This window comes from Thunnus maccoyii, chromosome 13 (genome assembly GCF_910596095.1).
Source record: "Thunnus maccoyii chromosome 13, fThuMac1.1, whole genome shotgun sequence".
NCBI lineage: Eukaryota > Metazoa > Chordata > Actinopteri > Scombriformes > Scombridae > Thunnus > Thunnus maccoyii.
In genome coordinates this window covers 20740120-20765726 of record NC_056545.1, presented here as the reverse complement: position 1 = coordinate 20765726, position 25607 = coordinate 20740120, and the positions used below count along the sequence as shown (strand labels likewise).

Below are 25607 nucleotides of genomic sequence, written 5' to 3'. Positions count from 1 at the left end.
CAGTCAAAAAAGATTTCTTTTGAGGGGCATTAAGTGTCAAATCCATTTAAAAATCATTTATTGCTTTTTAAAAATATATCAGAGAACAGCAGAGTGCTAAAGTAAAGACTGTCTGGTTTGGCTGATGAAAGGAAAATCAGTTGAGAGACAGGTCAAATAACTAGACAGGAATACTTCATCACACTGATGCAAAAATCATATAAAAACCCACAAATGCCACAGAATAAACATTATGGCAAAATCTGACTGCTGACACATTTACATCAACCTAAGGTATATATTATCATATCACCCATCTTCAATGAGGCATTTTATTGAGCTTATATCATGTCACACCTCTTGGTAACATAGGGTATGTAGCCACGAATCTTGGCTAATGTAAGAAAAACTAAATTCGGAGCACTTTAAAGTGATGAAGTCCATTGAGGGACTCCATTAGCAGCCTTTCAGAGACTTTTTTAAGCAAAAGTTATCAAACTCTTCATAATAAACTATACAGAAATGAAGGCGGGCATTTTCAGTCATAACATGGAGCACTGCTCTGTATCGCCTTCATATCCTACTTCTCCAGGTGTTCAGATTTATCTACAGCGTCACTCCATCTTCTCTCCTGACTCTCACTAATGCCTTCAGATCCAGGTGATACAGAGGGTACAGGTTTATCGGTGTGTGATGTATTTTCGGCGAAACGGCCGGGGAAAGAGGACGATAAATTCCTTGCCTTTTGCCACCCTCTGTCATGTATGCCAGCGGCTCAGCCTGTCACAGTTCTTTCTCTCCTGTTCACTCAGTTCATTCTGTGATTTTCCATTCATTAAAGGATTACAAACTCGAATGATGCAAACCGTTCCGTCAAAATCTCACAAAAAAGCTATTAATAGCTCAAAACAATGTGATAAAGCATGAAAAATAACTAAAAACAACCAGACTTGCCTGTAAAAAAAAACAAAAAAAAAAACTGCATGAGACAAGTTGCTCTCTGGCCAAGAGGGTAAGACCAGAAATTACAGTTATAAAAACAGGAATTTAACACTTAAGAGCTCAAAAAGTTAGAAATATAAAGGCAATGCACCAAAACAAAACGGCATGTCCTTTAAGATAACCTCTTATAACAGCAGCTGAGATTCTGTTGCTATGAGCACGACAGGAACATGCATTAACATTCAAAATCAGTGGCACCACTACAGCACCTAATAAATGAGATATAATGAGAATATAATGAGGATCTAAGGCTCCAGACCAAACTCACCTGGTGATTACACACACCTTTTGTTCCTGGTAACAGCATGAACCAAACGTCTCGGACACCATATGCTGCTATTAAGGCTTTAATCGGCCAGGAGCAGGTGGGCAGATTGCGGGTGACATTACCGTCTGTCATGACGCCAGGAGGAGAGGCGACAGAGGTAGAAGTGCCAGTTTCCAGTTAACACTGGTCAGCAGCATAATGTTTACATCACTAGCAGCAGGTTTTCTGTAGCGGACATGTCTACTTATTTCACTTTTCCTGACAGTAATGAGGCCAGATTAAGAATTTTACTCTAAATGTTTATGTCCAACCATGTAATATAATCTGTTAATAACAGGTAAGCAAAGTGACCGTTCCCTACAGACAAGTTGATTCATCTTACACTTCACCTCTGCAGCTCATTTATTACAGTGAGATTTACAAAACAAAGATAAATGAAGCCAACTTCTCTCTCACAGCAGATTAAGGACCACACATCTTGTACTGGAGACAAAGGGTTTCACTCCGATCATCCACCATGACCGCCTAATCCAATTAGCTTAACTACTGTATGTACAGTAAATCCACACCAACCAGTCTACTATCCATCCATCGTAAACGTAGAAACGTATCACAATAAAATTAAGGCGACATTAAGATAAACCACACAAGGCTTTACGTGACTTAACTTCGACTTTTCGAAGGCCTCTGAGGATCGTCCTGAGTCTGCTGCAGTCAGTAATGACGACAACATTTCATTACTTTCAAAATCATGTTTATTAAATTTAGAAAACACCATTTTGTTAACAGTTTCTTAGCAATAGCAGGAAAGAACTGAAACTGTAAGAGAGACGTTGATGGGGCCTGGGCCAACCCCTGAGTTAAAAACCAGCTGTGTTTTTGGGGCTCGTCTGTCCCTACGCTTCTGCTCTCCCGGGGTGGGGGGGGGGGGTCACCTGCATCTAACATGGCATAGACTAGAAGAGAGAGTCAGTGTGGTAGTCTCAAGGTAGAACGACTAAAGAAACGAGACATAAGAAAAAACTTTGTCGACATCAGGTAGAAAAGTTGATTTGCAAAGTCACTTTTCAAGTCAAGGTATTTCCTGCCAAAATATACCGAGTATGCAACATAAACGTGTAATTAGGTTGCCAAACCGTATCGGTATGTAGGTTTAATCACTTAGGGAAGGGGTTTCTGCACAGCTTTAGGGGAGGTGGGTTTGGGGGATACTTGGGGATGCAGTACAGATGTTGTCCAAAGAGGAAGTGCAAACAATGTCTAGAAGGTGTGTTTGTTGAGGGGGTTGGGTGGTTGGGGCGGGGGTTATGGGGGTATGAGCAAAACGGGGCTCCCCCCCTTTACTCATCAAGGTGCTGAGAGGGGCGACTCTCTGGAGGGCGAGCCCGAGATATCCTCAGGGGGGAAAACTGTGAGTGTGCACGCTCGGATGCCGCCCAGCGACTCGGGTAAGTCAAACACTTTGTGCCATTCGTCTTTCTCGGGGTCGTACTTCTGTACTATTTCCACCATGCACCGATTGTTCCATGAGTACCCGCCCACCACATAGATCTTATTCTCAAACACGGCCACACCCACGTCGCTCTGGCCGCGCAACATGGCGGCGATAGGTGTCCACAAGTCGAGGGCGGGGGAGTAGTATTCGCAGCTCAGCACGTCGTCGTAGTCGCTGGTGCCCCGGAAGTGATTTCCCCCGATCACGTAGAGGCGGTCGCCCACCGTGCACATGCAGTGGAGGCCGCGCACTGTGGTCATGGGTGCTTTCTGAGTCCATTTATCCGCATCTGGGTCAAAGCACATCAGCTCTTTCTGAAAAGTGTCATGAGTGATTCCCCCTGCAGCAAGAAAAAAAAAAAAAAAAAAGGAAAAAAGAGAGAGAGCGCTAATTAGCCTTGACACTGATCATTTGGAGGAGGAAAACAGCTTTGTAGACTTGTCAATCACAACGATCAGTGACTGATTAAACCGTGTCAACCTACATTTTCATGTATGTAGGCCATGTAGAGCCCAAATCCACAACACTGGAAGCGGTCACATTTGCTTCAGTAGCATTATAAAGACAGAATCAGGATAAAGTCTGTACATCTTTGTATCCTCATTTCTCAAAGCTTGAATCAAACTCGGCAAACGATAAACAGGGTAAACCATAATTTTACAAGCTAGAGCGACATCAATATTCGTTCTTTTCTATAATGTGAAATAATACTGATGATGATCACTCACTACAAAGATGAACACCATTACAAAGTGCTCATGCACATACGCACAAACAGACTGTAGATGCCGGGACACAAAAAGCTGAGGGAAAGTGGGGAGGAAAAAAAAAAAAAAAAAAAAAAAAAACAGGACATGTCTACAGGGAAGGCTTAAAATAAAGAGGAACACAATCCCAGCATGCATTTGGGTGGAAGCAAGCCCATCCCTCCCCCCCCTAGGCAGAGTGACTAGGAGCAAATGCAGTGAAGATTTGCAGCGCATGCCGAATACAGGCTGAATCCCTCTTTTGCTGCTGCCCAGTGATCGTGCGCTCGGTTTATTGTTGAGGCCTAAGCTGTCTATTCAGCTGCCATGACTCAGATCTGTGATGCTGCACCTCCTTTAACTGATCACATCCAAAGATAGGCTGACTATCCATTTTCTTTATCCAAGTAGACCACGGGGCAAATCTGCTATTAAAACACTGACAAGCAAACAGTGCTGGAGTCGACGTAAAGTCCTTATAATTCCTCTCAAGAGGCCCTGCTGCTATTGGATTCAGATCAAGGGCTCTGGCCTTTCCCTGTCTGATCAGTATCCCAGGATCCTAATGTCTAATAAGTGCCATTAGTGAGACACTCAGAGAGATTGGTTAAAAGCTTTTGCCCTTCATAGACAGCACAAGAGAGACTGACTGGGTTATTGTTTGTATTTTCCGCTGCGTATGCCCACGGTTTACCATATAAACACATTCCCCCCGTTCAGCCTGAGTCCCCTTGTAAAGCCAGTGACCTGCTTGGTTGACTGGAATCAGTGCCGGCACAAGTGGGACCCAAAGAGAAGATGGAGAGCAGACACAGAGGTGAGGCAGAAAAAAAAGCGGGGCTCAGCAGATTCTAAAAATACCCCACAATGATTAAGAGTGTCCAGACTTAAGCTCTGGTATAAATATATATCAACTTCTAACAATCTGTGCTCGTCTCAGAACAAAAAAAACCCCCAAAACAATAAAATCCCTCAAGGATGCACATCACTAAAGAAAAAAAAACAGGTTACAGTTAGAAGTAATTTGTTTTTCCATAGTAAAGCTAGGAACATATGGATCAACATTAACATATGGTGAGCTCTGTATTCTTAAGCAAGTTAAAATCGTTTCAGTTAAAACTCACAGTGCTTTTCATTTATAGGCCCCATTCAGTTAAGAAATATTCATTAACCTGCAATTCTCCACTGAGCATGACGTCACTCCTGAAGTCAAATTGTCAGGTTTATTTTGACAGACCTTTTGACATTTCAGTCTGGAAAATGAGATATGTGAGATCTTGCAATTGAACGGACTGCATCATTTGCAAAAGCAGCAGTTATGTCAATACCTACGATATTTCAAAAATGATCAAGTGTGGAAAATGCTTGCAGACATTACAGGTCAAAACCCTTTTCAGCATAAAATAATTTAATTAAGAACCGCTGTCATGAGCCCATTTTAAATGGCCTTGGCAAATCAGCTTAATTGCAAAAATGTTGACGTGCAACTTCCACCTTTCCACCCAAAGTGAGCTTACTCCCAGGCTGTATCACTCCCAACACTGATGAAATTCTCTGCAAATAACCCGTAACTTATAACTCAAAAAAAAAAAATATCACAACGAAAAAGCTGAATTTAAAATTTAAAATTTTACAAAAAATAATTGCAAAATAAGAACAAAAACATTGGTCTATGAAGCTTCAGTGATTGCAACAGCTAAGCCTAAATTACTCAGAGATCACTGTGCTCTTTTCGTAGAGGACCCTGTAAATAACTGAAAAAATGGTTTGAATCGTAAGACCACAGGATCTTCACACAGATCTTAATCTCTCAGATAAGACTGCAGTCCGGAGGCGGTGTGGCTGGCTCTGCGCTGGTTCAGTAGTCATGTCTGAACTCTGCCACACCACTTGAGCTGTGATGGTCTGTGGGCTGAGTGCATTTGTCAGGTTCATCCGGCTGACAGAATACCTTCAGACAGCTCAGCAGCGCAGCCGGAGAATGTGACCTGATCTGCTGTGACAGACGGACACAGAACTGCACTTCAGCATGGGTCACCTTGCACGGCAGGACTGTAAATGCCCCCCCCTCCTCCCCTCAAGACCAGGGGTGCTACAGGGGCCTTGGTGAAACAAAATCCCTCTAATTTGGTCATGCTCGTTTACCTGCATCTTTTGTATTAAAAGCACGACAATCTCCCGGCTCGTCCAACAGTGTAATGTGCACCCATTATGATCTGCTTGGCTATCGGTTGTGTTATGACCCGTATTCACAGAACTGCTTAACCAGCTCTATCCTGTTACACAAAAAAAAACGCTCGTTTCTGCACACACGTAGTTTCAGCCGCTGCAGGTGCAAAGCATGACATCGTGTCACAGTTCGGCCAGCTGGTACAATGGTGATATCTGCCAGGCTGTTGGCCGGCTATTGAGTGCATCACTGCAACATGAAACCCAACAAAAAAGGAAACCATTAGAATATCATAAGGGTGAGCAATAAATACTGTGCGCTGCAGAGTGCAGCCTGAGGCAAAAATGACTGAAAAGCAGCTGGCTACCAGCAGATAAGCTCAGCCCGTGACTACTCTGTTATTCATCATTTCAGTTTATTTATTTTAAAAAGTGTAAATGTGGCTTTCATCGACGCTCCACTATAATATTAGGCTTGCCAAATCATGTGCAGCATTTCTTGTTTTTGCCAAGTGCAATATTAACTAATTAGAAACATGTTTTAAATTTTTTTTGTTAATATAAACAATGATAATAATTATGTATGCAGGGTTTTTTTTTCCTGTATTGCCTGTTTCCAGCAGAGTTGGCTCATATGAAGTGAAATTAAAAGGGCTACATGCACTGTTAACTTTTTCACATGCATGCACACAGTGACAATTCTTCCTGCAGCACTCCAATTATATTTTAAAAAAAAGGGACAAATCTTTAGCATGAGATCAAAAAAAAAAAAAAAACAAGCAAATGCTTTTTAAAAACAGTTGTGCAAATGACTGTAAGGAGCTGAAAACATAAAAAAACATGAAAGATAACTGAAACGGTAGGTAGTGTGTTTTGCAGGAATAATGAGATTTGTGGATTAGAAAATTAAATTCACTGGTTGTTTGCACAGTCATTAAAATCAGAGAGTGCATCAAATAAAATGGGGTGTAGGCAGGTCAGCATCTTAGATTGAAATTAAGCTTAATACTTTGCTTAATAGGTTTTCAATATTTTATTTTTAGTTGCCAGAAGCCTTCAGACTGGTAAGTACGGCATGTGACTAATGCAAAGACGTTAATGTATGTTCATTCACCAAGGCTAAAGACACATCCCAAATACCAATATACCATCTCTTTAAATAGTCCATAGACACTCGTGTGCATGGGTTGACATTCTGACATTGTTACTTGTGATTGCTCCACTAGTCCACAGATTTTTATTTAAACCAGTTTCACTAGTTACATTTTTAAAATGAATGAAATGATCTGTATAAAGCACAATAACCGCTGACACTTTGTAAATGTGTTTAGAGATAATTTGGTCGTCATGTAACTGTTATTCAGTGATGCTATTCAGTGTATGGATGACAATAAACTCCCTCTTTCCCTTTAGTTCTTTTACTTCCCTACTACTGAGATGCCAAAAAATATACAGAAAAAAACCTACGCTGCTGGAAACCTTTTATGAACAATGTTTATGCTCATGTGTTGTGTTGTACAACGATGACGGTACCCACGGCCAGGAGGGATTAACACAGGCTCTTCTGTGTTACACCTCCTACACAGGCTTCAGTCCTCTACTTTGCTCCATCTCTCCCAATTTCCCATCCACCCCCCCCCCCCCCCCCCCCCCCCTCCCCCACCCCCTTCCTTTGTAGCATCGCTCTGGATTTGTCACACTAAGAAACTAGGGCTCATCTCCATAACGCGGGATTTGTTTTCAATCCTATGAAGTGAAGAAGTACTGAAATGACACTTAAAGAGCAAGTACTGACGGTCCAAAGGTCCAACCTCAGTGTCCACCCTATGCCCTAAACACTGACCCCCCCACAGACTTGAACTAAATTCACCTGCGTGCTCAGCATAGTTGAGTCAGTGTGCGAGGGCTCTGAATGATGATTGATTTGTAGAAGTGCTAAAAAGCACTCTTACTGAATCTCTGACAAGTATCTAACAAATCAAACTGGCACATCTGCGCCACACTTTATCTAACCAAATGCAGCAGGAGCTTATTTTAGCAACATCAAGTCGAATTTTATGATGCAGCAAGTTATACAAATACGTGCATTTGTATCTTGACATTTTTTCAGTTTCAATATTTCCACTGAACGTGATCAAAACACAGCAACACTGTTCTCTCAATGACTCATGGCATTACGCGCTGATAAATGCAGCGGAGCTTGGCGGAAAGGTATCAGACGAGGTAACTTCTGAATACATTTTATAGCCTTGAATGTTATTAGGTATAATCAGCTGTTTGCCGCCATGAAATGCGTGAGAAGAAAGGAAATATCTAATTGGAAATCACAACGCAATTATGACTGCCAGACATGAAATCTATTTTTAAACTGCCTACACGTTCGTACGCTGTTACAGAGGCTCTCAAAAACATAACCCTCTTTATTTGGGCCAATTAAAAATGAACTTACTTACCTGAAATATACATATAACCGCCATACACTGTCCCAGCATGGCCATAATGTGGCTCATTCATTTTTGCAACATATGTCCATTCATTTGTCCTTGGGTTGTAGCACTCCACAGTAGCTTGAAGAAAAAGATGAGGGGAGAAAAAAAGAACATATTAGTAGAAAGTAGGTCAAGACACAACTAAGGAGGACAAACAGCAGCAAATGAGGCCTTGGAGGGTCTCGGCGTGGGAGCTAAAACACTGATTTAAATACCGAGTACACATCTCCACAACCCCACCAGCACTGACTGCACAGGAAACAGCGAAACCATCCTCAGGGGCTTGAAGATAAAGCATCTTACGATCTTACAATCTCCCGAAGTCTGGAATAGAGACACTGGGATACAAGAAGGATGCTTAAAAGGTGAGTAATTGGTGACTTGGCGACCCCTTAACAAGCAGCCAGAGTCCATCAATTTGTGGGCTCCGTGTCTGCTTGGGAAAGGATTGTGATTGGGCGGAAGCCTAGGCGTCGAGAACTTTACCTCGATGTAGATGAAATCCTCGATAATTAGAGATAACAGCAAGAGTTTGTGCTTTGCGCTTTTTAGCATCTGTATCAGACACTGTGGTGGAGGAGCACAAGTGTAGATTTTACCACAGCATCACGGGGGCATAGATAAGTTGCGTTCTTGTTATCTTCTAATACGAGGAAAGTCATATAAGAGGATAAGGAGGACTGCATTTTTTGGTTGAATGTCACAAACAAGGGTGGAGATAAAGCACAAAATATGTAACCAATGGAAAAAAAAAGTTGTTGGTGATAAACAGTGACTAAAGACAATAAGGAGTCTCAGCTGAACTCCAGGGATGAAACTGTGAAGCTTTTAAAAAGGCTTTGGTTAAATCAATGACTTGAAAATAAATGATGAAAAATAATCATACTGGTTCCAAAATACAGCAGTAATATCTGAGGACCACAAATGACTCTGAGCCATCCCTGGGCAAGGCTGCAGAAAAATCTCAGCGGGAAAAATGAGTGAATATCTCACTCTGCTTGCTCAACAACTACCATCAAAGTGACCTTGAGCAGTGCACGTAATCCTGCAGCCGCTCAGTGAAATAAGTACAAACATATCAGAAAACAACAGCTGTACTGAGCAGATATAAACTGCAGAGCAGGGTTAGAAACTGAAATGCGAATGATCTCTAAATGCTGCTGATTTACCTACAGAGACCAGAGACCAATATCCTTCCATTGAACAAGTACACAGATTTAAACTGAACAACAGCTTATTTACTATCTGTGGTCACCTATAAAGGCTTCATTCATACAGAATGAACTTCTCTCCGTGCAGGTTAGTGGTCAAACTGGTAGCTGTTGACATCCTGTAATAGTTGCTATGCAGCATACAGTATTTCTCTGACATGGTTTTCTTAAAAGTGGTCCCCAACATGGCATCAGAACCCTGAAAAACAGACTGTAAATGATCTGTGGAGTCTGACTGGTCCCAATAATCTCAGAGGATTAAAAGGATAGGAAAAAAAGAACATCTTTATTACCAAATTCAGTTCACTTAAGATATTTCTTTGTTTGAAAAGGCTGCAAATGACCTAGAGATCCTTTCTGACACGAACATTTTGCTTCTGTACAGCAGGTCATAAAAAGAGCCTATTCGAGCCTAAAACACCATTAAAACTGAACGCTTTCTGTTTTTTTCTCTCATTGGCGTGACTGTGAGTTATACAATGTTGAAATGAATCTCTGAAACTACTGTAAAATAGAATGATTTGTCTGACAAACCTGTTTTGCACACAAACTACCCCGCCCGAAAATATATTTTTTTTGTTGTGTTATTTTAAAAACAGGAGCAGCACAGTAGTAGGCGTATTGGGCGTTAAGATGGTAAGCCGCCTACTGTAAATACCCGTTTCACTTTGTTAAGCTTTTCTTTTACAATCCGTCCATTTCAGACAAACAACAAAACCACACCCTGTGACACTGCCAAGATTCAACAAATGTACTGCAGGGGCCGGGCACATCTAGAAAAACATCAGGGCTGAACCACATGCAGTGAAAGGGCAGTGAAACGTAAAGCAGAAAAAGGCAGTTGTGTGGACAGGCAGTGAACTGGGGCCGTGTTCTTTGGTCTAATTATAACCCAGAAGAGAAGACTGCTCGCACAGTGGCTGCCCTCTGTCCGCTGCAGTTACAGAGCTTAATTTAAGTATTGGGTGGCACCTCGCTGTGGTCGACAGTTACGGCTGCTGAGATTCCAGATTGGTTACTCAGCATCAACAATAAAACTACAGTGAACTGATATATGTTGTGTTATGTAAGGTTGAATTGTGAATCAAAATAAAATAAAAAAAAAATAAAAAATGTTTTGACTACAAACAGCAGATTACTGAGTCAAGATGCATTGATATGACCTCTTTACAATTACAGAGAATACAAGTGACAAATCATCTTGCATCTTAATCCTCTCTGGCATTACAGTTCATGTCCCGGCTTCAGCTGCGTCTCAGGATTTACAGTTCAGCGTTATCTGATACAGCGTTGCAACAAACACATCCATTGTACACTTTAATCTTTAGATATTTGTTGAGACTGTATCAGAAACGTTTTGCTTCCAGTCTACAGTAAGTTCTTAAGAATACAGGTTGTGGTTTTGTTGTATTGAATTGCAATATATTGCAAAGTGAAAGAACATTGAAAGGCCTCACAATATTACCAACCCATCAAAATGTTGCCAAAATACAGCTTATAAAAAATGAATCAATCGTAGTGATGGAACAGAAAGTCTGTGACACAATGACAACTAACACTGAACATTCAGCTTTACAGAGGAAATACTGCATATGTTGAAATGTCATTAGATTGTAGAGGTGTTCGTGATAATATGCACATCGTCTAAATTTGATTAAATTACACACATTATGTAAAGCGACATGTTGACACAGCAAATAATGTGTAGGCACAACACTTGATTACCAACATTAGTATATCTTATTTAAACTGCACATTCTTTCTCCTACTACTCCTTGATATTTAAGTGTATAAACTCATACAATATTAATTAAAGGCTTCTGCTGTTGCAAGAGAGATAAAACAAACAAGCAGGGAAATAAACTCACCGAGCTCCCCGGCAGCATTCCTTCCACCGACAGCATAGAGGTGTCCCTTGAGTGCACTGAGGTGGAAGAAGGTACGTTTCTCATTAAGGCATGCCACCTGGATCCATTTGTTGTAGCGAGGGTCGTACCGGAACACGGTGTCCACTGCTGTCTTGCCTTTGGTGTCATAGTTGCTTTGGCCTCCCACAACGTAGAGGAAGTTGCCGATGACTGCAATACCGTGCTGGTAGCGAGGTGCATCCATAGGTGCCAGCGCCTTCCACTCATGAGCCTTCTCATCAAACAGACGCAGCTCCTTACTAACAACTAGCTGCTGCCGCAGAACACCACCCAGCGTGACCAGGTGGGCACTGTCTGAGCGGATGGCTGTCCGTTCTGACTGCATAACTGGCTGCATGTAGGGCATCATTTGGTAGTTGCTAGCTTCCAGGAGGAGGTTGACACAGGTGTTGTCGGTGCGCATAAAGTCCACTGTCTGCACGTGATTGATGAGCTCCTGGGGGTTCATGAGGGGAAAGCGAATGTTCTTCATGAGTTTTGGGGCATAGTCCATACGACCGTCTTCGTAGCGTAGCCAGCGGCACGCAGCCTTGAACAGGTCCAACTCAGTGCAGTGTTTCAAGCTGTTGCTGGACAGTACAAAAGCCAACCTTTCAAATGGTAGCTTGACAAACTCTCCCGTGCCCAGCAGTGAGGGGAAGTTCTTCAGGATGAAGTTGTTGACATATTTGTCCACCTCTGTGAGGTTATATGTGTTGGCAATGCGCCCCACCTCTACACAGTTGTCGAGTGAAACCTGCAAGGAAGCAGAAATAAAAATCTTGGAAAGCTGAAACAAAGATGAAGACACATCTGAGGACATGAAAAACTGGAGTTTCCAAACTTATATGCACAAACTGGTACAAAATGATTTTGAATTACAAAATATCAGTGATTTAACACTGAGCGATGCTGCAGTCAGAGACAAATTAACATCCAGTCTACACCTGTAACACAGAACATAAGCCGTTTACAAGAGGATTTGCTGCTTTTCTCTGTTTTATCACTTAATGTAATACCTTTTGTTTTTCAGACTGCTGGCAAGAGAAATAAGAAATAAGCAATAAGCAATGCTAAGACTTCAATATGGGCTCCAGCAATTTGTGATGAGCATAGGCAATTATTTACAAAAAAAAAAATCAATAATGAAAGTAATCATTAGTTGCAGCCCTAATGTGCACTCTAATTATTAACACAAAGTATTTTTTGTTAGGTTTTATATACATACACACACACACACACACACACACACACACACACACACACACACACACACACACAAGATAAAGTTAAATATATATTCAAAACTTAAAACAAGCACATACCTTCTGAACATGCCAAAATCAATATACATCATTATGGGCAATTCTTTCTATTTTGTACACATTTTCTATATAAAAAGGACATTTTTATACACACTGACTGCTGCTTTTTTCAATTGGTGCATTTCAAACTATTTACCTGCTGCCCTTTTCACAAATCAAATATTAAGTTAGTTGAATAATACACCAAAAACTGTTGTTTTTACTTAGTAGCAAAGTTGTCAAGACCAACTGTTAATTCTGCCTGGCAACTGGTCCTAAAACTGTCCAACTTAACCTCACCCTCTTCTTCACTGCCTGACACTTGTCTTTGTTGCTGTCAGTCACTGATAACTGCTCAGTTTCTACGTCTTGATCGGACAAGAATCAAATTAAGATTTGATGAGAAATTATAATACAATATTTCTTCTCATTATTGCAGACACAAAAAGAACAGAGATACACCGACACACAAACAATAGCCCACACAAAATCCTTTGTGAAATGTACTTTTATGCATGTGCCTCCTCCTCTAACCCACAGACACTCTTACAGGACTTCTAGAGAAGTTTAAATTCAAAATATTTTGGTAAAAAATATTTAATTAAACCTCAGCATTTATTCAAAATTATGTTTGGCTGAAATCACAAGATACTAGGATTTCAGCGACTTAACACATGTTCATTAGTGTCTCTGTTATGAGATAAAATTGAAAACAACAGCTAATTTACAACTCGTGAAGTAGATTGTGATGATGGTGTGATGTGCAGTTGTGGCTTGTGTGTCTGCTTCCTTACCCCAGATATGAGAAAGACCTTGCAGAAGTCCAGTACAGGAAGGATTTGTAAGAAGCTGGCTGCTTCAAGTGTGTCTTGCAGGTTCTCCATGTTGAGTGACAACTTGGCTGTGTAGATGAAGTCGATGATCTTCTTTAGGCCTATTCGGTTAACTCCATGAAGCTTGATACACATTAAATCCTGTTCTTTCATTCCACCTGCATCAGGAGAGAGAAGAGAATAAGAAAGAAAAGGAGATGCTTACACATGGTGCAACTTATACATAATCCTATTTGACTGACAGGTCTGTGAACAGCTGCATCTATTTGATTTTTCAGAATAACGCTTATATAACAGATAAGCTGAAATTTAAAAAAAAAAACAAAAACAAAAATGCATCACTTCATTTTGATGCATATGCCTTTTTGCGTAAATGGAAATGAAATGTATTCAGTGTCAAAGGACTACTGTTTACAGACAGGATTGAAGGTCTTAGGGAGAAACCTTTGCTCAGCATTTAAGCTCACACAGCTCCCTCGTCACTACTAAGCTACCCCTCACTCTACACTAAGTACAGTTTCTCCCTCATGCTACTTCAACAAGCTCTTCTATTCTCATTGCAGAACCTTCTTCATCTTAATCATATACTTTAAATGCCAAAACTCCAAACTTACTTCCATTACTGTCACAAAATGAGACCCAAAATTACCCTGACGGCTGCTCCTTTGGTTGCTCATTTATGTAATGCGTGTATGTAATATAAATGACTTAAGCCCTAAATTAATGATAAAAAGCTCTAGTCATGAGAAATTAAAACTTCATTTAAAGAGGCGACATATTAATACAAAACTAAGAGGGTGAACATGGTAAACGTTACACCTGCTAAACATTAGCACGTTCGCATTGTCAGTGTGAGAATGCTGACGTTAGCATTTAGCCTGCTAGCATAGCTGTAGATTCTGGTCTTGTTACAGTTAATCTGCTCCTCCTTAAAATACCCTTCACACAATATTTAAAAGTACTCAAGGTTCCTTCTTCCTCTGCATACAGTGCACCAAGGACAAGATACAGGCTAATAATTCACATTTACATTCATTACAAGTATAAATGACCACGAACATGGATGCATAACAATGACATGGTCAGGTTAGTAGTATAACATTGAAACCTTCATGAATTATAGATCCACACACAATACAGGGGGGATGTAGGCACAAGGTCATTCTGAGTGAATTCTCAGGTGGCAAAAATAACAGTGACATAACTGGGACCATGTTATAGCGTGGAAATGCTCATGAATAAAACATGTTTTACAATAGGGTACAGTGCAGGAAGAAGGAAGATAAAAAGCAATCAAATGAATGAATCATAGCGACAGGAAGCACATGAAATACACATCAGCCTAACTGGAACCAGTAAAATGGTTAATGTTCTGGTCAGCGTGAGGCTATGTTGACCCACCTGTGAACATGGCTTTGAAATAGTCGGAGGAGGAGGCCATCATGGCACGGTGTACGGGGAAAGCTTCGTCGCCATCCCCAGCCACCAGCGTGACGTCACATAACAAACCCTCTATCCTCAGCTGGTCGAATCCCTACAAAGAGGAGAAAAGTGAGAGATGCATGTGAGAGATGATGTCAGTGAGTTACGTCAAGAAGACCTAAAGTATGCAGTGGTTTTACTGCAGAGAAGTGGACCTCGGTTTAGACTGCATAATTACTCTAACTCTCATCAATAAGGACACAGACGAAAACATAAACAAATCTATCTCAGCCAACGTTTTTTCTTCCATGTTTCAGAGTAGATCAATCAAAATACCTCTCAGCCACAGCCTGTCAGACATGAGCTCATGGACCCAAAAGGGTACGTGACGGCCCTCTGGTCTAACTTAAGCCGTCCTGCTGATCGTGGTCTGCTTGTTTTCTTGACTGTCTTTGCATGTTAACTGCCAACTCTGGCTCACAATTATGTATTTGAAGCTACAGCTACATGATATTGTCTCTGTGTAGGCATACATAGGCAGCATGGAGGAATTAACTACACTACACACAGATAAATTCACTGCTGGGTTTGGTCTGGGAAACTGTTAATATTTAAAACAAATAATCCCATCCTTATCCTTAAAAAAATACACTTATTGGTGACTTGAAAGGCTGTACTGATTATTTACATGTAGTCCACTATAGTGACTCTTTGGAGAGTCATATTTTGCACATGTTCACCGTTTAATCTGCTGCATACCTGAGGCTGTCCACACATGTGTGCTCTCAAACATCGTCACACCGTATTCTTCACACATGGTTTCACTTACCTACACACCTGACCTCACTGACTACCACTTCTACTGCTTTTTGCATTTTACTTCATTTTTGGAAAAAAAAAGAAGAAGAAAAAAGTTAAGTTAAATTCATGACAGGCAGCACTAATGGGGTGAAAAGCAGAAAACATAAAGTACACATTGATAACATACTACTGCAACTCAACAACCTCAGTAATCATCAGCGGCGAGTTTTTATGGGGGGGTTGCTTCCAAATGCATCAGCTAACTGAGACTAGCTGAGTCTACTAACTACTGTAACTGTGTGATACAGGGTGTGAGATAAGATAGCCGAGAAAAAAATCATTATTTTGCCCTGACACCAATACATTAATGAGCGGCAAAAGCAGCCAGCAGCCATTCATTTTCAATGAGAGCTGGTGATGAAGGGCAGCCATTGCTGTGGCAACAGCGAACAGCACAATGCCAGCAGCCAATACAATAACTTCACGTTGAGCTTGGCGCAGATCGGTGGTGACATGCTTGAAAAGTCAGCAAATGCTGATTGGAAATTCATGCAGTAATACAGTATCTTACTTTGTACTTAAACTTGAAATCCATAAATCCATTTACGTTATTGATTTCTGATGCTGAGTCACACTGTTTTGCTGTGTATTTATCTTATTGCAGAATTTTTAATTGATTATCAATAGTTTCTCTTCCTGCTTGTCCTTGGTGCCATCATCTTTATGATGTTTATTCAGTTCTCTGCTACATGAGAGCTCTTTTCTTTGTCTTTCTTTTTTGTAAGCATGGTAAGCATTAGAAAGATGAGCTATGAAGTGTGGCCACACTTCTATGAGAGGGTAGTTTAAGTTCTATGTCAATATAATGCCATGTGCTTCAACTGCATACAATAAAGTAGGTCAACTTCAAGAACTCATTCAGGTATATTAAAGCTTTTCTGTACATTCTTGATCAGCAATAGATCATAATATTCATGTTTTGCTCACTCAAAAACCACACAGAGATATTAAATTGTATCCAGCAATTCATACCAAAGGGCTCTTTAATGTAGTTATAGGTCAAGCTGCCAAATACCACTGTGACAGATGATAAGGAGCTCAAAAAGACAAACTGACGGTCTTATAAATGCTTCCGAGAGCCTGGCAGGAGAGTGTGTGAGTATATAACTATACTATGATCTAAATTATATTCAAAAAGTATTTTTCCAAAATAAGTGTTGGAAAAGGGGCGAGGTCGTCTTATAATCAGGGTTAGGAACCAATTATTTCATAACATCTGAGGTTTAATATTTACCACCATGGTTTGAATGCCTTCGCTAATTTGTGTGGTAAGGAAAAAAAATCAATACCGCGGCAGCTCTATGTGGACAATTTCTAAGAAGGGGTGAAACTGCAAGTTCAGTAACAGTAAACGTTCCTGTTTCTAGTCTTGGGGTAAGCACAGATTAACTCGGAAAGGGCTTCATTTCATTTCAAAATTGATGCTAAAGAAATCTGAATCACTGTCTCACCAGCCCGCAAGCAGCAACATTTTACAGTCAGAGCTACAGTACACAGTCTACATGTCTTACAGGATCTCTAAAGGAAAAGGAAGGAAAAATGTGAACATCAGTCGAGTGTACGTTCACATATTTGTAAGACATTTACATTACGTGTGCGAACTCTCACCTGAAGAACCACTGAGCTGTGTGTGTTGCTTGTGAAAAACCGCGTGTTTCCAGTCTTTGATGCCTGCAGGTGAGCAGAGATGCCCATATCACCATAGCCCAGAGCAACTTTCATGTGAGCGTCGTCGTCCTCCACGAGGGATCTATTAGGAAAAAGGAAAGAAAGTTTTTACTTCAGAAAAGGGTAACAAAAAAAAAAAAACATGTGTTTCCGTCTAATTTTAGGGAAAGTAGGACAGAGAAGTTTTCAAAGTGACACTACTTAAGGACACGTTGGGTGGTGGTAGCCTAATTGTTACAGAAAAATGTGACTGGAAGGTTCTGAAACGGCGGACCAGGTGGGAAAATTGTGGCGAGGGAAGTGAACAAGGTTGGTGGCTCCACCCTCCTCAAAGTACCTCAGCCTGCTCTACTCTGGCCACTCAGTGGTCTTAAATGTGACGAGATGCTTCCACATTTGATTTTGTGTACCATTGTAAAGCTAAATCTACCCTGAGAAAAAAGCTCATGATCAATTAACTTTAGCTAGACATCTTTCTCCATAACATCAGTGCTGACTCTTATCAGTCATATTTTCATTAAGAATTCAAATTTCTAGGTAATAAATAGTGAAATACCCAAGTCAAACACTGAATTAATCTACGGTAAACACAGTCAAACAGTGCTTTATATTAGCAGTTATGTGGTGACATGTGTATACATATTATACAAATGCCTAAAAAGAGGTATAAACAACTTATTATTGTGTTGTGAAATCACACTGTGAAAATAATCTTTTATTTACAGCGAAATGATGATCAAACTGAATTCCTTAGTTGTATAAATAGGCGAGCTACAAGCAACACACACATGCTCAGTATTCAATCCACTGTCTGCCACAACACCAGTAATAGCTAAGAACGTCAGTGTGTCCATTCAACTGTTTAGTCCAAAGCAAGATATGTCAACAACTGGTCAGGGTGTACTGAAATCTGCCATGGATATTTATGGTCCTAAGAAGATGACCATTACCAGTGATTCCAGTAACTCCCTGACCTTTCTTCTGGTCAAAAACTATTTGCTGGATTGACATAATATTTGTTGTGGATATTCATTGTACTCAGTGAACGATTCATGGTATTTTAATGACACCCTGCCCATTAATTTAGTGCCACGATTGACTATTTCCACATGTACAAGAGATATCAAAATCTAACACATTCATGCTCCTTAGCTGATGAACCCTTTCTATTTTGAAGATTTGCTGAGCATCCTCATACCCCTCCAAAAAGATAGGCAGTTACGATTTTGATTTTTGATTTTCCATCCAACACTTCTGTACTGTGAGTTGTAATGAATAAAGTGGCTTCTAGGGGCCATAAGCATGACTTCAGGACACAGGACATAAAAAGGTGCATCACAGAAAAACATCACTGAACAAAAGCATTTTTAAAAATGAGTAAAAAAGGTGAAAAATTGTTTTGTTTAACCTATGTGATTTTGAAAAATTCCTACACTTAGCAACTTCAGACATACCTGAAGAAGGTCGTTGACACTGAAACGTTGTATATATTAAAGTATTTTTATTGAGCAAGTGAACACAGTGTGTGGGTGTCCCTTCTGTTTTTTTTTTTTACTACGCTTAGGAACTGCAAGTAACCTTTGTGTAGAGGCTTGCTGGTAAACAGGCCATTATGTGATCTTTTAACATGTAGTGACACTGTGTTGTGGTTCAGGCAGGACACCGATGGGTGTGAAAGCTTTCTCCTTCAGTGAACTGCACAGTTATGTGATGCATCGTCTCTCTCTGAGTTAAATGAGGGCATGAAATGAAACAACTGGGCTGCACAGCATTAAAAAAGATTATTAGACTTTTAGAAACACAGTACTGTGACCATGAAATATGTAACCACAAAACATGTACAGACATTATATTTCTCTTTTTTTAAGCACTTGGGGAGAAAAACTATTTAGGAGACTTAACACTGCTAATGATGAATGAGGTAAGAAAAGACTTTTTTGAAATATGTAATTGATTTTAGGGCTGTAGTTGGTCGATATGCTCTCGTCCGACTAAATTCTCATTGGTCGAATAATCTCCGTGTTATTTTCATAAGGAGAAAAGTGCTACATCAATAGCTTTCCAGGAGTAATCCATTATTTCCTGCGGCGGGAGGGACAGATTAACAAATTACCTGTGAAAACGGTGTATTCAAAACACCCCCGTTGTTTTCACAACTTTGAACTCGCCCAACCTAATGGAGACTGCTGGGTATAACTGTACTCAACGTTTACTGAACGTTTACTGAATCTGTGTTTCTCCATAATGACACAACGAGAACCCCCACCAGGCCAAAAAAAATATTTTTTAATATTTGAAATTGATAGCGTTTGGGAGTCTCTGTGCAGCGCTGTTCCGGTATGTGAGTCAACCTCTGTCGTTGCCTGGGAAACTATTAGTACCGTAGCTCCGTTAAAGAGTATGTTTGCGTAGCAAGTGGGAAAGAGCGAGGGGCAGAGAAGTGATGGTGGATGCGAGCGGGGCAGAGGGAAGGGTTAACGATAAGTTGTCAGTCTGGCAGTAAATGTACAGTACAGACTACAGTGTGTCAGTTAATAAATGCTAAAAAGTCACGTCTGTTGTTTCCCCAAATGCTGGAAAAGTGAAGGGGGTTAGCTCCATAGTTAGCAACAATGGGTTAGCCTAACCTGAAGGCACAAAACAGAAATACAGAACAGAGAAATGTGTGGCTGCCGAGTTTACTGTGCACTCTATCCCGTTACATCCCCCGCGACTAATCAATTAGTTGAAGATTATGTACGATTTTAGTCGACCAAGATTTTCTTTGGTTGACTACAGCCCTAATTGATTTATAATCCAAGGATTCTACACGATAACAGAACCCTGTCTGGATTCTTTAACAGCCTTAAATTAAGGAGCATTTTGTTATTTTAGCGTTTTTCATAATCTGTAGAGTCCAGTTCTTTATGATATCCTTGTCCTACAAGTCTAACAAAAATGTGTAAAAAAAATTATACTAAAACTAGACCTCAACTTGTGATGTAACTCGGTGTAAAATTCTTAACTGATCCACACAGAATGAACGTGGAAAGATGGTAAGTGTGACTCAGAGACCCAAAGGAAATACTCTTGGGATACGGGGACATTTTGTGCTGACAAAACTGACATTAGAGAGTGAGGCTCATTTGGGTAAATTGTACAGTTTTTGGATAAACAAGAATCAGCTGAGCATTTGTCATCTGCTATCAAACAGCAAAACTGTCTCTAAAAGGTTATAAAATAAACAGTGTGGATGGCACTGCTTACACTTGGATGTCAAACTCCTGTGTACTTCCTTTTGAACATGATTATATTAAAAAGAAAAACGGTGGTGTGAAGAGTGTCATTTGAAGAAAAAAAAAAAACAGCTATGAAACAACCCCTTCTCTTTAAGGAAAGTAAGAATAGTTAAGTAAGCTGATGAAGATAATGTAACACCAAAAGAAATGACTTGTGACTGATAATAATGGGAGTGTAAAAAAAAACCCCCGAAAAAAACCCCCCACAATGCCCTATAAAGATCTGCATTTCACGCACTGAATGAAAACGGGGCTTAAAATATTACAGCTATTCTCTGTGCAATAAATAGAGATGACAGAATAGTCAATGAATGTGGCATCTGAGAGTTTAAAGATGTTCATTTTCAGATGAAGATTGGCCTGGTTTTGATAAAATATTCTTTTACAAAAATGTCTGGCTCAGCATAGCAGTAAATGTGTGTCTTCAAACAGGCCTATGAGCAGGCAGCGCTTGTCAGATGTAGAAGACTAATGGTTTTTGGGTGGACTATTTATATAATGAAGCAATTCTAAGGCTTTGTGTAAATGAAGACTTGATTTTTTTTTTGGGGGGGGGGGGGGGGGGGGGGTTTACCATTTGCAAAAAGTGTCCCGAGTGCTTTGAGGGGATATTATTCAGCATTTTGGAATAAAGCAAAGCTTCTACAGGCTATTAAAATGTTTGGCACGCTACTGTCAGAGCAATACAGATCTTCCTCATGTTTGAAATGAACTCGTTCATTAATGTGGCAGATTTAGGCCGACAGCCTGATATTCAAAACTTATTTCACTTTAACTGAAAACAATCCTCTCTTCCAATGACAGTGACACAGAAATAGAACAAAGGACAAGATGTGCACATTTAATATTCTTTTCAGCTGCAGGATTAAGGACATACATACCAACAATAACCAACTCAAAATGTCTTTAATGTTTAGAAGCTCACAAAAACAACAACAACAACAAAATTAAATCAAGACTTACTATTTGAATGTAAAGCTTTAATTTGCATTTCCATATTAGGGTCTATAGCTGCCGGTGTCATGCTTTTGTTTGTGAGGGAAAAGAGCAAATGAGGTATAAACATCCAAAACTTTTGCTTTACTTTTGTTTATGAACAGAGAATGGAGGTGAAATGCCTACTACCATTTTTTCTTGGGTCTTGTGATGTATAAATTATAATAATATATAAAAAGTCCTCCTTTTAATATTTATCTTTAAAGCAACTGTTGCACAGTGACTGATTACAGACTGATTGGAAATGCTGGGAGTTGTTCTCTATGCAGAGGTATGAAAACATACAAACAGTAAGAACATCATACTGGAAATACAAAAAAAACTACATTTATTTGAAAAGTTGTGAGTCACAATTATCACATAAGGTCACTCGGAAGTGCATGATAATCACCTCACATGTAATCTAGTTAGAAAACTCATTGAGGTTCAGCAACAGAGAGCAATTTGACATATTTAGTCTTACTGAAAGAAAAAGTTACATTATCTGGGGAACGGTGGGATGAAAACTTTCCTTTTTTTTCACCTCAAAGAAATTTCACTTCAGGGCTCTGATACTCCGAGCCGACCTCAAAGCTGACAAAGGCTGACTGATCAAACGCTTTGTGTCACCTCACGTCGTCACATCTTTGCACTCGAACGCACCGCGGAGACTTCAGCCGGCTACAGTCGACTGCCCTCTTTCTTCAAGACTTTAGCGATTAGACCAAAAGACATTTGGGGTACATGATGGATAAACATTAAGAGAAGGTCAGATCGAATCTAATTGTCATTCCTTTCACATGCTGTACAAGAGGTAGGAAGAACAATGAGGATTCATCAACGACAAAGACAAAATACACAAAAACATGGAGGTTTCTGCTACCACAAGAGGTAAGGGAAACTAGGTGCAACTCTATGATCTAAGCTACACATGTTTAAGGTCTACTACAAACTGATTTTGATAATTAATACTTAGATATAGGATTATTTTTAAAATGAAGGATGGGATCAGTAATAAGGAACATTTTACAGGGAGACGATGATGAACAACTAGTAGGAATCTGTGAACATCATCGCCGCTAAACGCTGAGAGATGGTTTAAACAGTGGTCACAATCACACTGACACACAGCACAGGCGATGTACTGGTACATTTACCCCATCAGGTGGTAAGTCGGACAGGCAGCGAGGAGAGAGTGGGTTGTCCAAACCACAAAGGAGTGTTGGTGGCTGCCGGAACGAAACAAAGAAGACAAACAGCTACAGCATCCCACATACTGTAAAAAGTTCTGCTCTTCCCAAAGACACCAGAGAACAGAGACTGAAGCTCTGGCTACATCTGTAACCAGTGAGTGTTTGAAGATTATTATGAATAAAGCATTAATGCTGCTCAGCACTGACCAATGCAAAAAAAACAAAAAACCCATCTATTTAAAACTGGAGAATATTTCACAAACTATTAGCCTGCCAAATGCCTGCTACTGATGCCAATCATGTGTTTATTTAAGGTCTGTTGTGTTTGTATCATGTTTCTGTTCTGACATAATGTTTAAAAAGATTCACACATTTCACCGTTTAATTTGACATATGACACTATCACAGTTCAACACAACAAAATAGTGACTGATGATGGGTCTTGTGTTTCAAAGACTTATGTGTTTACGTTTCAAAATGATTGTGACACTAATCTTCATAAAAAATATACACAAGAGTTTGAAATTAGAGCTGCAACAAACATTTTCATTATCGATTAATCTGTTGATTATTTTCTCGATTAATCGTTTAGTACATAAAAATGTCCGAAAATGGTGAAAAATGTTGATAACTGTTTCCAAAAGCTCAAGGTGATGTCCTAAAATATCTTGTTTTGTCCCGACCAACAGCCAACCACCCAAAGATATTCAGTTTATTGTTATAGAAACCAGGAAATATTCACATTAAAGAAGCAGGAATCAAAGAATTTGGACACTTTCTTCTTTAAAAAATGACTCAAAATGAGTAAACGATTATCAAAATAGTTTTTAATTGATCTAATAGTTGGTAGCTAATCGATTAATTGTTGCAGCTCTAGTTTGGTCTTTTAAAATGTCAGAAATTTGAAATTAAAAAGAGTTTTGCCTGTCACATTCATTGTAGTTTCTCAGCAGTGTATGAAATATCAAAGCTGTGCATTTCAAGATGAGCTGACAAACAGGAGAACAAACCGACAGTGCTACATTGTTCAAACTTTTAACAAAATGAAGATTAACTAAATATATAAAACCTCACATCAGACAATGTATTATGATACATAATCATAATCTCCTAGAGAATAATCAGTATGTCAGAAGCCTAAAATGAGGGGCAATTAAAATGACCATAACAAGCTTCCAGTTTAATCAATTTTTTTCCAAGTTATAAATTATAGATGAAGATAAAAGCTCTTTATCTTTGGGTTTAATAAAAAAAAAAGACTAATCCTTGATCTTATGATTATACGTAATATCTCAGATTCCCAGTGTAATATTTACAATCTGGAAGCATCTCTGATCCCCAATCACATTAGCAGTTGGCTGCCAAATTCATAGCAACAATTAAATTACAGAAGAAGCATTGCTCATATGTATAGTTATGGTGTAGAAGACTGTTTTTGTTTTAAGAGGGTATGCTAGCATAAATATGCACATATACTATGAAAAAACAAGACCTGTTGCTCTCACAGCCTGGGAAAATACATTTTTAACAACAATGAAAAGGACAAGTAACAGGAATGCTATGATATGGATGAGCAGCAAAGTTTAGTTTAGGTTTTGAACACAGCTAGGAGAAAGAAGGGGGTCGAAGGAAAAAGTATGAAGCAGAGGGGAAAGTCAGAGGAACAAGAGTGTCAGTCTATCCAGTCCCTTTATGTCAGTGGAAAGCTTAAAAAACATCTTTCCACCAGTGACAGTTCAGGAAGCTAAAGTCAACTTGGCCTTTTTTTTCTCCCCTGGGATGACAGTGGAAGGGTCTTAAAAGATTTATGAGTATAGCTTTGCTGTCTTGTCATGCTTAGCCATGCATTGATAGAAATCTCATTAATCTCATCTATTTCAGGTTCTGCATGTCTGACAGACAATGTCATGGTTTGTAAAGCAAAACACCTAAGACTACCTCTACAAACATAACTCCGTCCCATTGACAAAAAGATCACAAGACTCCTACGGTCTGGCTGGTGTTCTCAGCACACACACACACACACACTGGCAGCTGAATCCAAACCACTCACACACACACACACAAAAAAAACTTCAACACCATGAAAAAAAAAAACTTCTTATCAAGCAGTTGGTGCTCAAGTATCGTCTATAGGAATGCAGAAACCCCAAAATAGTGTAAATGGCTGTGCAAATGAAGGACGTCTGGTAATACCATCACTGCCTGGTATGAAATCACGATCCAGATTCTCCTCATCTGTGGTTCTGTGATGGTGGAATTAGCTACGCAGCTCCATATGGTCTGTTGACTCCCTCGGTGCTTTCAAGAAACGCCTTCTGTGAACACTTCAACACTTGAGCCCCTTTAACCTTGTAGCACTTTGTCGATTGTTGCACTACTTTCTTGTTATTTATGGTATTTCTTATGCACCTGTCTACTTTAAACTGTTTCTTACTTTATTATAAAAATTTTAAAAATACTTCTGTCACTGTCCTGTAATGCTTGATTGTCTTTCCTCGCTTGTAAGTCGCTTTGGATAAAAGCCTCTGCCAAATGACAAAATATAAATGTTAATGTCATACATTTCATTTTCATAAAACAGTGTTAAATTGATTGATTCAATTCTATTGCAATTTTTGAGGACATACTTTGTGGTATTGATGTATTTGATTTCAATAAATTGAACAGTAGTAAATTTAGTATTGTTTAAAATTACATTAAGTTTTTCATTAGTACATTTTAGAAACACCTTCCAACATAATGCAACACATGACATCAGTACCACAAACCAAGACCACAGCCTCAAAAATCACTATAGCAACGTT

General features: G+C 39.6%; 1 protein-coding gene across 1 annotated transcript in view; it reads right to left on the bottom strand.

Moving 5' to 3' along the window:
- Positions 1 to 1986: 1986 nt before the first annotated feature.
- klhl13 (kelch-like family member 13) overlaps positions 1987 to 25607 on the bottom strand; it is a 39646-nt gene continuing 16025 nt past the window's right edge. The window contains exons 3-8 of the mRNA XM_042430695.1: positions 17295 to 17436; positions 14805 to 14937; positions 13365 to 13561; positions 11228 to 12023; positions 8113 to 8226; positions 1987 to 3084 (exon numbers count right to left, since the gene is read on the bottom strand). Coding sequence (XP_042286629.1) covers positions 2597 to 3084; positions 8113 to 8226; positions 11228 to 12023; positions 13365 to 13561; positions 14805 to 14937; positions 17295 to 17436 — 1870 coding nt within the window. The 3' untranslated portion in view covers positions 1987 to 2596. The remainder of the gene's footprint in view (positions 3085 to 8112; positions 8227 to 11227; positions 12024 to 13364; positions 13562 to 14804; positions 14938 to 17294; positions 17437 to 25607) is intronic.